The sequence below is a fragment of the Mirounga leonina genome, unplaced genomic scaffold (genome assembly GCF_011800145.1).
Source record: "Mirounga leonina isolate KUSES-001 unplaced genomic scaffold, KU_Mleo_1.0 Mir_96, whole genome shotgun sequence".
NCBI classification, from domain to species: Eukaryota; Metazoa; Chordata; class Mammalia; order Carnivora; family Phocidae; genus Mirounga; species Mirounga leonina.
In genome coordinates, this window is record NW_023270871.1 from 2,799,265 (window position 1) to 2,813,045 (window position 13,781).

The following is a 13,781-nucleotide window of genomic DNA, read 5'->3' on the forward strand; positions in this document are numbered from 1 at the left end:
AATTAGGATTTTCTAATACTAAAAATTAAGCATCCTTTTTTGCTAAATATAATCAAGGACACACCCCTCCTCAATTTCCTTTCTGTGAGGCAATGGCAAAGGATTAATTTCAAAGGACTTTTCCAGTATTTTTGTATTGTAAATACCTGTGTATATATTTTCCAGTATTTTTGTATTGTAAATACCTGTGAATATATGTCAGGTTGTATCTAATATCAGCATCAATAACAACAAATATTTACTGAGCACTTACTTTACGTCAGAAGTGTGCTAAGCAGTTTGTTACTATTTATTATTTCACTTCATTCCCTCAACCCTAAGAGACAGAGTCATCTTCATTTCACAGTAAAAGAAACAGAGGCTTAAAGTATAACTTACCCAAAGTCACACAACTAATAAGTAGAAGAACCAAGATCTGAATTTTAATCTGACTCCAAAGCCAAACTGCTACCCCAACCCACAATTAAAAATTAAAATATGGCTAGGGGCGCCTGGGTGGCTCAGTCGTTAAGTGTCTGCCTTCGGCTCAGGTCATGATCCCAGGGTCCTGGGATCGAGCCCCGCATCGGGCTCCCTGCTCCGCGGGAAGCCTGCTTCTCCCTCTCCCACTCCCCCTGCTTGTGTTCCCTCTCTCGCTCTGTCAAATAAATAAATAAAATCTTTAAAAAAAAAAAAACATTAAAAAAAAAAATTAAAATATGGCTAAATTCTGAAGTCTTCTATCCATTTCCCACAACTTTTTCCTTTTTTCCCTTTGGGGGGAAAAAAAGATAAATCCATGTGCCAAGTTAAGTTTGAGTTACTAATTTATGTAAGTGATCTTCTTTTAAAACAATAAAAGACATAGCATACTTTTTGAACTTTTACATAAAAGAAGATATATGTTTGTGTTATTGAATATTTAAATAACTTATACTTACATAGTCACAATGTCAAATTTTCACCAGGATTAAGCAACAAAAAGAAATAGAAGAAAACTATATATAAGAAACAGATATTGAGATGACAGACTCAAAGAAAGAATGAGACAATTTGAAAGACAAAATTATTTTTAAAAATACATAGTAAAGTAATACCAAAGAAGAAAACCTGTAAACAAATTAAAACAATTCAAATGTCTCACCTATATGTTATTAGTGGGTGAAAAGGAATAAATTCTGCTGGCCCAAATTCTATGGAGCAGCCAAATGTAATTAATGTTACCAATTCACCTTGACAGGTCAATAAAACCAGGGAGCCACGTTTTAACATACAAGCCAGAAAAAGACTATCATGAGTCCAGCTGATATCACCTACCCAGTAGGACCTAGAAAAAGCAAGACAGTATGTTTAGAAAGGACTCTCTACAATGTCTTTCACAATTTAAAATGGCCAAGCAAGGGTGAAACATTTCAAAAATAAGGGAAAAAGAATGAATAGTAGGCAACTGCCACATACATTTTTGTGTATTTTACTTCCCAGAAAAAGGTAAGAAACAAAGATGTCTGCTCATAAATATGTACTCCATACAACATAGCAATTAGAAATTCACAGACACATAAGCAAATAAGATGAAAATACTCCCTAAAAGAGTTAAGCTTTTCAGTCACTCACATTTTAATTAGAACAACTTTAATCATATTGGTGTCTACAACTAAAATCCACTGATAGATTTAAAGGTCAATACCCTGCCTGTCGTCTCTGCAGTTTGCCAGAGTTCCATGCAGCAGCAGACTTCCTCCTCCCAAAGCCATCCTTACTACTCCTGAACTATCTGGTAATATTAATCTTTCATGGAGACAAAAAGTAGCTCCTCATGTAAATTATGACAGACACTCTAAGTCAAGCAGACCACCTCACTGAGACCAATAATATTTTTATTTATTTATTTTATTGAAGTATAGTTGAGACATGATGTTGTATTAAATCCAGGTGTAAGGGGCACCTGGGTGGCTCAGTGGTTAACCATCTGCCTTCGGCTCAGGTCATGATCCCAGGGTCCTGGGATCGAGTCCTGCATTGGGCTCCTTGCTCAGCGGGAAGCCTGCTTCTCCCTCTCCCACTCCCTCTGCTTGTGTTCCCTCTCTCACTGTCTCTCTCTCTCTGTCAAATAAATAAAATCTTTAAAAAAAATTTCAAGTGTAAGAATGAGTAATACCTTTAGAAAGGAACTTTTGGAGAGGGAAAGAAAATGAAGAGGCAAGGCCAGATAGACCTGAAAACTTTGGAAATTCAGAGAACAGCACAGAAAAGTGTTCAGAAAATGAAATTAAGAAGTCCAAGAGGGGGGCGCCTGGGTGGCTCAGTCGTTAAGCATCTGCCTTCGGCTCAGGTCATGATCCCAGGGTCCTGGGATCGAGCCCCACATCGGGCTCTCTGCTCCGCGGGAAGCCTGCTTCTCCCTCCCCCACTCCCCCTGCTTGTGTTCCCTCTCTCTCTGTGGGTCTCTCTCTGTCAAATAAATAAGTAAAATCTTTAAAAAAAAAAAAAGAAGTCCAAGAGGAAATCTGGTAGTGGCTCACGTGCCATCCAAAATCATGACTTATGTTGACTTGTGTTGCTATTAACCTACATGCAGAGCATGCCAACTTTGTTTAAAAAGCTAACACCTCAGCCTCCCTGAGTACATAATGGTTTTCCCAATCCAGGTTATTTTCATTTTGGTCTCTAATTAAGCTCAATAGTTCCCTACCCAGTTGTAACCCCACTCCTCCTGAGACAATACAGGAAAATATAAAAGAGAAAAGAAAATATGTTCATGTATCCTCCACCCTACCAAGACCCTTTCTTAAAGTAGGATTTTCCTTACATAAAGCAATTTTAGAATCTATCAAGCACAAATGCTGAAAGGAAATTGCATTACCTATCTAAATACTTATTTAGATACCTTTTGAATTATCAGAGCCTGAAACTTATTAAACTATTGGAAAATAAAAACAATATGTAGAAACGTAAGTGTTCTTACCTGATAAGTGTAGCTGGGACCACAGGATTCTTATTACTACATCCTCTCAGGCTACCACAGAGAGTAACAAAATTCAGTGTGTTTATAAACAATACCTGAGTTGCCTAAAAAGAAAAAAAAAGACAACAAAACCATTAAATTATTTTATTTTAATCATTACTTTTAATTCTAGAGACCTAGAGACTATTATGATATCAATAAACTATCCTGGAAGTCTTTCCCAACTGGCAAAACAATACTGAAAACTAAAACTCCATGCCCTTTTATACTATATTTTAAGGCCATCAGTTACCACTTTGCCCTTTTTTGTTCCTTTTTGCTACCCTCTTTTCACTTCTGAAGGTCAAGTTTTGAAATTACAGCAGCTAGTTTAAATAACTTTACCAATCTACAATGTTAAATTGGATCAGAAAACACCAATTTAAAAAACATAAAATAGTTATTAAAAAACAAGGAACTCCAAACTGGACTAAACTCTTTTATAGGTTACTTCCAAAACAGATTACATTTACTGACCTTTGGGTCTTTCTGATTAAGAGTTACTGCCAGGGTAACACCATCTCTTGAAAAGGCAGAAAGTAGAGCTCCTCTTGACTTTACTGATGCACATTTAGGAACCAGACTGCACAGAAGGCAGTTTTGTTGTGCCCAATGAACATGGTATGGCAATGATCTAAGAAAGTAATGAAATAATTGAAAATAGGAAATACGGTAACTTTTAAATTAATATTTAGTTCATCACAAAAAACTTAAGAGTCCAACTAAATTCCTATATATGCACAAATATTAGGGGGCCTTGTAGCAACTGTTCAGAAGTTTCATCCAAGGCACAAAAGAGCAGTTGCCAGTTAAACAAGTTCAATATCAGCATTTTGTTAGTAATGGCATGTTCCATGTCAACCCCAAATACATCTGCTTTGACGAAAGGTTCAGGTGACACATATTTCTACATTATTATAAACATTTTTACAGAAATTAAATAGGTAGAAAAGAAAGGATTTTTAAAATAGTGGCAATGTTCTGGGGTGCCTGTCTGGCTCAGGTGGTAGACCCTGCGACTCTTGGGTTTTAAGTTCAAGCCACACATTGGGCTCCATGCTGGGCATGAAGCTTCGATACAAAAAAATTAAAAATAAAATAAAATAAAAATAAAATAAAATAGTGGCAATATTCTATATTTGATATGAGCATGGTTACACATACATATATTTATCAAAATCCACCTCATTATACACTTAAGATTTTTTCATTTTACTTTCTATAAATTATATTTTAATAAAGTACTGTTAGCATATGAAAATGAAGAAAATAAGCCAAAAAAAATCACATTATTTTACTAAATCCTACTCAGGCATTTTATGCTTTTAATGCACTCTGTATATTATTGGGTTTTTTTAGAATAAACAAAACTGTTTATTTTATTTTTATTTATTTATTTTATTTAAGTAATCCCTACCCCCAACGTGGGCTCAAACTCACAACCCCAAGATCAAGAATGGCATGCTCTTCTGACTGAGGCAGCCAGGTACCCCTAAATAAAACTATTTTTTAAATTTTTTAAAAGATTTATTTATTTGAGAGAGAGAGAGAACACACAAGCAGGGGGAGCTGCAGGCAGAGGGAGAAGCAGACTCCCCACTGAGCAGGGAGCCCGATGTGGGGCTCGATCCTAGGACCCTGGGATCATGACCTGAGCCGAAGGCAGACACTTAATTGACTGAGCCACCTAGGTGCCCCAATAAAACTATTTTTTAATTTAAAAAGTACTTGAGTGGGTGCCTGGGTGGCTCAGTCGGTTAAGCGACTGCCTTCGGCTCAGGTCATGATCCTGGAGTCCCAGGATCGAGTCCTGCATCGGGCTCCCTGCTCGGCAGGGAGCCTGCTTCTCCCTCTGACCCTCCCCCGTCTCATGTGCTCTCTGTCTCTCTCATTCTCTCTCTCTCAAATAAATAAAATCTTTAAAAAAAAGAAATAAAAAGTACTTGAGCATTTAAAAGGTACAGTAGTAAATTCAAATTATGTCCCTTTTAAAATTCAATTGAATTATTTTTCGAAATAGCTATCTCTATACCACAACCTTTCTTACCTTTTACATGTTCTCATTTCCAAGAAAGGAAACAAAACAAAAACAAGAAAAACCTAAACATTTAAAATGAAAACAAAATAAAGTATTTATGGGAAGAACAGCTTTGTAAAATCTCTTAAGTTCAAATTCACATTTCATTTAACTAATCTTATTATGTTTTTATGGGAGTAAAAATATTGCTGTAAAAGGGATAAAAAATAAGGAAGAAGGAAATCTTCACCTTACCTTATAGGTGTAAATACATTTTCATGCCACCGAATTGCTAGAAATGTCAACTTCAGACGTTCTCCAGAATAAAAAGTAAACGAACACAAGCAGCAATCTCCAAATAACTGTAGATAAATTTAATAAACTTTAGTATATAATTCATCTGAAAATAAATCAAGATATATAGAACATGTATTTCTTTTTTTTTTTTTTAAAGATTTATTTATTTATTTGAGAGAGCGAGAATGAGAGAGAGAGAGTACATGAGGGGGTAGGGTTAGAGGGAGAAGCAGGCTCCTTGCTGAGCAGGGAGCCTGATGCGGGACTCGATCCTGGGACTCCAGGATCATGACCTGAGCCGAAGGCAGTCGCTTAACCAACTGAGCCACCCAGGTGCCCCTAGAACATGTATTTCTTATCATAAATAAAATATGGAAATTCTGCTTGTATTTTTATTCTTAACGTTAGGCTCAAGAACAGTTAAAAAAAAGAATAAGTAATTTATTTCTGAGCCAGAGGCATGCCCCAAGAAAACAATGCTATTTACTGTGACTATTACTGGAAAGATTCTTATATATTCTTATGTATTTTTCTCTTATTTAATAGTTATATATTATTTAAATTAGGGCACTACCTAGAGGTGGAGGAAGGTAGAGGAAAATAAAATTTCATAACGCGATTTCTAACAATAGTGAATTGGGTAATGAAATGTTGGTCCATACGTACAAAGAATGCATGCAGTTATTTATGTTTTTTTAGCTAATGAATAGGTTCTTTCTTGGAAATTAAATATCTTACTTAGTATCACCAATTCTAGCTTTTTCAATTATTAAACTAGTTATATTTTGAAACTAAGGAAAAGTACAGAATCAGTCCTAGGGAACAAACTGCTGGTTGCCAGAGGGGTGGGGGATGGGCAAAATGGGTGAAGAGGAGTGGTAGGTACAGGTTTCTAGTTATGTAACAAGTCATGGGAATAAAAGGTAGAGCATACAGTATATAATCAATGGTACTGTAATAGTTTTGCATAGTGACAGATGGTGACCATACTTGTGGTAAGCACAGCATAACATAAAGAGTTGTTGAATCGCCATGTTGTATACCTGTAACTAATGTAACACTGTGTCAACTATACTCAAAAAAAAAAAATAAAAGTAAATAAAAACTTAAAACTAGGGAAAAGTGAAACTAGGGAAAGAAAAAGGAAGCTCTAACTTAAACCATTTTTTTATTTAAGTATAATTAACAGTATTATATTAGCCACAATATAATGATTCAACAATTCCACACATTTCTCAGTGTTCATCAAGACAACTGTGCTCTTAATACCCTTTACCTATTTCACCCATCCCTCACCCACCTCTCCTCTGGTAACCACTAGTTTGTTCTCTGTATTTAAGAATCTGTTTATTTTGTGGGGCGCCTGGGCGGCTCAGTTGTTAAGCGTCTGCCTTCAGCTCAGGTCATGATCACAGGGTCCTGGGATCGAGCCCCACATCGGGCTCCCTGCTCAGCAGGAAGCCTGCTTCTCCCTCTCCCACTCCCCCTGCTTGTGTTCCCTCTCTCGCTGTGCCTCTCTCTGTCAAATAAATAAAATCTTAAAAAAAAAAAAAAAAGAATCTTTATTTTGGTGGTGGTGGTGGTAGTGGTTCATTTTGATTTTTAGATTCAACATGTAAGTGAAGTCATGGGTATTTGTCCTCTGACTGACTTATTTCACTTGGCATTATACCCTCTACGTCCATCTATGTCATCACAAATGGCAAGATCTCATTCTTTTTTTATCACTGAGTAATATTCCATTTTATATATATACCACATCTTCTTTATCCATTCACCTGTTGATGGACACTGGGTTGCTTCCATAGTTTGGCTACTGTAAATAATGCTGCAATAAACATAGAGGTGCATATGTCTTTTCGAATTAGTGTTTTTGTTTTCTTTGGGTAAATATCCAGTTGTGGAATTAGTGGATCATATGGTATTTCTATTTTTAGTTTTTTGAGGAAACTCCATACTGTTTTCCACAGTGGCTGCACCAATTTATATTCCCAACAGTGCACAAGGGTTCTTTTCTCCACATCCTTGTCAAACACGTGTTATTTCTTGCCTTTTGAGACTAGTCATTCTGACAGGTGTTAGGTGATGTATCTCAGTGTAGTTTTGGTTTGCACTTCCCTGATGATTAGTGATGTTGAGCATCTTTTCATGTAACTGAGGCCATCTGTATGTCTTCTGTAGAGAAATGTCTATTCAAGTCCTCTGCCCATTTTTTAATTGGATTATTTGTGAGTTTTTGGTGTTGAGTTGTGTAAGTTCTTTGTATACTTTGGATATTAACTCAACAGAAATATTTGCAAATATCTTCTCCAGTTCAACAAGTTATCTTTTTGTTTTGTTGATGGCTTCCTCCTTCCCTGTGCAAAAGCTTTTTATTTTTGTGTACTCCCAATAGTTTAACTCTGCTTTTGTTTCCTTTGCCAGAGGAGATGTATCTAGGAAAATGTTTCTAAAGCTGTTGTCAAAGAAATTACTGCCTACGCTTTCTTCTAGGAATTTTATCGTTTCAGGTCTCACATTTAGGTCTTTAATCCATTTTGAGTTTATTTTTTTGTGGTGTAAGAAAATGGTCCCAGTTTTCTCAACACCATTTGTTGAAGAGACTGTCTTTTCCCCACTATATATTCTTGCCTCCTTCCTCATAAACTAATTGACCATGTATACATGGGTTTATTTCTGGATTCTCTATTCTGTTCCTTGAGCTATGTGTCTATTTTTGTGCCAGTACCATACTGTTTTGATTACCTACAGCTTTGTTCTTCTTTTCCAAGATCACTTTGGCTGCCTTTTGTGGTTCTATACAAATTGTGGGGTTATTTGTTCTCTTTGAAAAATGTTGGTATTTTGATAGGGATTGCATTAAATCTGTAGACTACTTTGGGTAGTATGGACATTTTAACAATACTCATTCTTCCAATCATGAGCATGGAATATCTTTCCATTTGTTTGTGTTATCTTCAATTTCTTTAATCAGTGTTTTATAGTTTTTGGAGCACAGATCTTTCACCTCCTTGGTTAAGTTTATTCCTAGGTATTTTATTCTTTTTGGTGCAATTATAAATGAAATTGTTCTCCTAATTTCTCTTTCTGCTACATCATTACTAGTGTAGAGAAATGCAAGAGATTTCTATATATTCATCTCGTATCCTATGACTTTACTGAATTCATTTGTCGGTTCTAGTAGTTTTTTTGGTGGAGTTCAAACCATTTTTATTTATTTATTTATTTATTTATTTTTTAAAGATTTTATTTATTCATTTGAGACAAAGAGACACAGGGAGAGAGAGAGAGAGACAGAGAGAGAACATGAGCAGGGAGAAAGGGAGAGGGAGAAGCAAGCTCCCCGCTGAGCAAGGAGCCTGATGTGGGGCTTGATCCCAGTACCCTGGGATCATGACCTGGGCCGAAGGCAGCCGCTTAACCATCTGAGCCACCGAGGCGCCCCTCAAACCATTTTTAATAAGCATTTTAAAAAATATGACCAAGAAATGTAAAAATATTTTTTCCACAATAATTTCATATTTACTGTGACAATTAATGATGACTAAAGATACAGAACAGTGCTTTACATACTCTGCTCAATAGCTTCACAAATAGTGTCTGTTCTTAGAGTCTGAGATCTCAACTTCTATAACACCCTGTCTGATTTGGATTTTACCTCATTTTTTATAAAAACAGCATGCACTACAGCTTCTTTATCTTCATTAGAAGGCAAATGAACTGCTTCTTCAGGTATGATCTGGGACCACTGGCCTACCAATGAAGGGCTTTTAGAAGAGAAGATATTCTTGAATTCCAAATATTCCCAAAGAAATATGCATCCAGAAGGAGTTATAAGCAGAACTCTTTTCCCATTTCCAGATACATACAAGTACAGTCTCAAGGAGCTTGCTTAAAAAAAAAAAAAAAAGTTAATTAAACTTCTGAAGTCTGAATTCTTCCCAGAAAGTACATAATTTATCTATTCTGACAATAAGAAACCTAAATGATGCGTCCACTCAGGATAAAACTAAGGCACAACTAATAAATTAAAAATACAAATAATAGTAACATTTATCATGTATTTGTTACGTGATATTAGGAACCCATTGTTATCAGATATGATAGGCCAGACTTTTCTTCAAGATGAATCTAAGTATCACAAATGAACACCACCAAAAAAATTCATACATATATAAGAAAACATATATATGTATATATTCTCTATCTATACAGATATATATATGCACACATACAGAGATGTGTTTTTAAAATAGGAATAGGAAAATGTTTCATCTTCTTTTCCTTCTATTTACCAAGGAAACCAATTTAAGTAAATAAAAAACTCCTACCTACTGCAACTTGAATCATTTTCTTAGGCTCTTCAGTTGTCTGTATAGTTTTCAAGCAATCTTGATCTTTGTTCCAAAGAAAAAGCTCCCCTGTAGTGAGTACCCCAGCCAGCCAGGCATCTGTTTCCAAAAAGGAAATACAATACTTATAATCTAATATTTCCCTTGATATTACCCCAAATTATGAACAAACACAATTAATCTAGCCTTTTGAAAATATCAGTACTACTTAACCATTACTGGATGTTGTTAGGACAATAACATCCTTCAGTAAAGGTTGCAGACAAGGAATTTTCTTCTTTGTTCTTCCTGACAGCAAATTAATTTCATTTATGAATTTATCATCCAAAAGAAAAACAGCTTCATTTTCCTAAGAGAAGAAACATGTGAGACTTAAGAGGTTACAGAAGTTAATTCAACCTCTAAGCTAAATAATCCCAGAAAGGAAAATAAAGTGACATTCAAGAAAGATTATATACTTGTACCACAAATAATAAAATGAACAATAAGGTTGATTAGGTAACCTGGAGATTTTTTTCATTCTATCTTAAAATACTTCTTAATAGAATTACTAGGTAGAATAATCTAATGGTTGCATCTAGATCTTTTTGACCTTTAAAATTATAGGAGTGTTGGGGCACCTGGATGGCTCGGTCATTAATCTCTGCCTTTGGCTCAAGTCATGATCCCAGGGTCCTGGGATCGAGCCCCGCATCAGGCTCCCTGCTCCGCGGGAAGCCTGCTTCTCCCTCTCCCACTGCCCCTGCTTGTGTTCCTTCTCTCGCTTTGTCTCTCTCTGTCAAATAAATAAAATCTTTTTATAGGAGTGTCTTCTAGGGCGCCTGGGTGGCTCAGTTGGTTAAGCGACTGCCTTCAGCTCAGGTCATGATCCTGGAGTCCCTGGATCAAGTCCCGCATCGGGCTCCCTGCTCGGCAGGGAGTCTGCTTCTCCCTCTGACCCTCCCCCCTCTCATGTGCTCTCTCTCTCATTCTCTCTGTCAAATAAATAAATAAAATCTTAAAAAAAAAAAAAATTATAGGAGTGTCTTCTAATTCTGCTAGCCAAAACTGAGTTATGTGTTGTTTAATTTCATCAATTTGAACAGTAGTATGGGCAAGTTTTTAAATTATTTACCTAGATTAAAACAGATATGGCTTCTGAAATTTATAAAACCCAGGTTCTGATCATTTTTTATTATCTAGAAAAAGCATGCTGTTTTGAATGAACCTTGTTTTCATATATTTTAGGGCAGTGGTTTTCAAAGTACCACCTAACCAACACTATCAGCAACACCTGAGACCCTGTTAGAAATGCACACTCTCCACCCAGAACTACTCAATCAGAAACTCCGGGAGTGGGGCCCAACACTTGTTTTAAAAACATCACCAGGGCGCTTGGGTGGCTCAGTTGGTTAAGCGACTGCCTTCGGCTCAGGTCATGATCCTGGAGTCCCTGGATTGAGTCAGGCATCAGGCTCCCTGCTCTGACCCTGCCCCCTCTCATGTGCTCTCTCTCTCAAATAAATAAATAAAATCTTTTAAATAAATAAATAAATAAAAATATCACCAGGTAAAGGGGTGCCTGGTGGCTCAGTCGGTTAAGTATCTGACTCAATCTCAGCTCAGGTCTTGATCTCAGGGTTGTGAGTTCAAGCCCTGGGTTGGGCATCACCAGATGATTCTGAACCACTGCAAAGTTCAAGAGACACTGTTCTAGAGGAAGTTAAAAATACAATTTCTCATAGGAAATGACTCTAAACAGCAAATTTTTAAATTTTCATAACTATTACATATTCTAAGAGGACTTTATAGGTTTGCCAACTTTCCCTAAGGTGAGGAATCTATCCCATATATTGTGAATGGTATTCCTGGACTGCTGGTATATTTTGGCCCATCTTTATTCTAAGTTCTTTTTTTTTTTTTTAAGGATTTTATTTATTTATTTGAGAAAGAGAGAATGAGAGACAGAGAGCATGAGAAGGAGGAAGGTCAGAGGGAGAAGCAGACTCCCTGCTGAGCAGGGAGCCCGATGCGGGACTCGATCCCGGGACTCCGGGATCATGACCCGAGCCGAAGGCAGTCGCTTAACCAACTGAGCCACCCAGGCGCCCTTTATTCTAAGTTCTAAGGGGCACTTTTATTGAATACTCATGAAAATCACAATGGGAGGAAACACTCCACTGACTGTTCCAGTAAGGAAAGGTTCAGAAGATTAAATATTCCCTTCTGGTTATACAAAAATAAAAAGCTTTTGCACCATGCAGGAGGGAACCATCAACAAAACAAAAAGGCAATCTGCTGAATGGGAGAAGACATTTGCAAATGATATGTCTGGTAAGGGGTAAAATCCAAAGTATACAAAGAAATTATATAACTATACACCAAAAAAACCCAAATAATCCAATTAAAAATGGGCAGAGGACCTGAATAGACATTTTTCTACAAAAGACATACAGATGGCCAACAGATACATAAAAAGATGCTCAATATCACTAATCATCAGGGAAGTGCAAATCAAAACCACACTGAGATATATCACCTAGCACCTGTCAGAGTGACTAGAATCAAAAAGACAAGCAGAGGGGTGCCTGGGTGGCTCAGTTAAGCATCGGACTCTTGGTTTTGGCTCAGGTCATGATATCGAGTTCTAGCCCCGCATTGGGCTATGCTCAGCAGGGAATCTGCTTGAGATTCTCTGGCTCTCCCTCTGCCCCCCTCCCTGCTCGTGTTCTCACTCTAATAAATACATAAAATCTTTAAAGAAAAAAAAAAAGACAAAAGGGGCACCTGGCTGGCTCAGTCAGTGGAGCATGAGACTCTTGGTCTCAGGTTGTGAGTTTGAGCCCTATGTTGGGTATAGAGATTAATTACAAATAAAATCTTTTAAACAAACAAACCAGAAATAACAAGTGTTTGGCAAGGATGTGAAGGAAAAAAGGACTCTTGTGCACTGTTGGTGGGAATTTAAATTGGTGCAGCCACTGTGGAAAACAGTATGGAGTTTCCTCAAAAAATTAAAAATAGAAATACCATATGATCCACTAATTCCACTACTGGATTTTTTTTTAAGATTTTGTTTGTTTATTTATTTGTCAGAGAGAGAGAGCACAAACTGGAGGATGCCAGAGGGGAGATGAGTGGGGAGATGGGCAAAATCCTTGAAGGAGATTAAGAGGTATAGAGTTCCAGTCATAAATAAATAAGTTACATAGATGAAAAGTACAGTACAGGGTATATACTCAGTAACATTGTAATAGTGTTGTCTGGTGACAGATGGCAACTATACTTATTGTGAGGAGCACTGAGTAATGCACAGAATTGTAGACGATGTTATACACCTCAAACTAGTATAATATTGTTATGTTAATTATATTTAAATTAAAATTTTTCATTATAAAACTCCCTTTGAGGGCAACTGGGTGGCTTAGTCAGTTAAGCATCAGACTTTGGCTCAGGTCATGATATCGAGATCCTGGGATGGGGCCCCACATCATGCTCCATGCTCAGCAGGGAGGCTGCTTGCTTCTCCCTTTCCCTCCTCCTGCTCATGTTCTCTCTCTCTTTCTCTCAAATTAATAAATAAAATCCTAAAAAAAATACCTCCCCTTGATATATGCCATCTCAACCTTAAACATAATAAGACAAAAAAATTTTTTCAAAGTAAAATACTTCTTTTAGACCATTTAACTTTCTGGAAAAGCTAACTTGCTCCCATAAAAAAACAAAAACAAACACAAAAATCCTGTTCTGTGAGCACGTGATCCTTCTAAAGATGGTGGTTTAAGACCACAGAACATTCTAGCTTAGAGGCAAAGTATACATTTAACACATTATTACAGCTGGTATTGTATGAAGAAAGAAAAACCTACCTGTCCCAACCAGGAGACTCGTGGCCAGGGCTTTTTCTGCTTGATACTTGTTGATGTTAAAACTTCTAATCTTATCTCCATGCTTATTAAGATAACAATGACCAATTAAGTAAAAACAGTCCACCAGATGCTGTAAAAAAAAAAATAATAATAAATAGCCCATAAGATTTACTAAGCATCTTAATTTAGAATTTTCACAAAGTAAATTACTTTTTCATCAGCTCAATTTAACTCTTCTTTTAAGGTAAGATATTGAGAATGCATTTAGTATCTTGTATCTCAGT

General features: G+C 36.6%; 1 protein-coding gene across 3 annotated transcripts in view; it reads right to left on the bottom strand.

Annotated features, from left to right (window-relative positions):
* LOC118006397 (ciliogenesis and planar polarity effector 1-like) overlaps window positions 1–13,781 on the bottom strand; it is a 136,598-nt gene that overhangs the window by 112,664 nt on the left and 10,153 nt on the right. For all 3 annotated transcript variants that reach the window (XR_004678062.1, XM_034999019.1, XM_034999020.1), the window contains exons 3-10: window positions 13,498–13,627; window positions 9,863–9,998; window positions 9,629–9,748; window positions 8,956–9,188; window positions 5,256–5,362; window positions 3,461–3,617; window positions 2,945–3,048; window positions 1,124–1,306 (exon numbers count right to left, since the gene is read on the bottom strand). Coding sequence is in view for 2 of the 3 variants with exons in the window: in XM_034999019.1 (XP_034854910.1) it covers window positions 1,124–1,306; window positions 2,945–3,048; window positions 3,461–3,617; window positions 5,256–5,362; window positions 8,956–9,188; window positions 9,629–9,748; window positions 9,863–9,998; window positions 13,498–13,578 (1,121 nt within the window). In the remaining variant the exon portion in view is untranslated. The remainder of the gene's footprint in view (window positions 1–1,123; window positions 1,307–2,944; window positions 3,049–3,460; window positions 3,618–5,255; window positions 5,363–8,955; window positions 9,189–9,628; window positions 9,749–9,862; window positions 9,999–13,497; window positions 13,628–13,781) is intronic.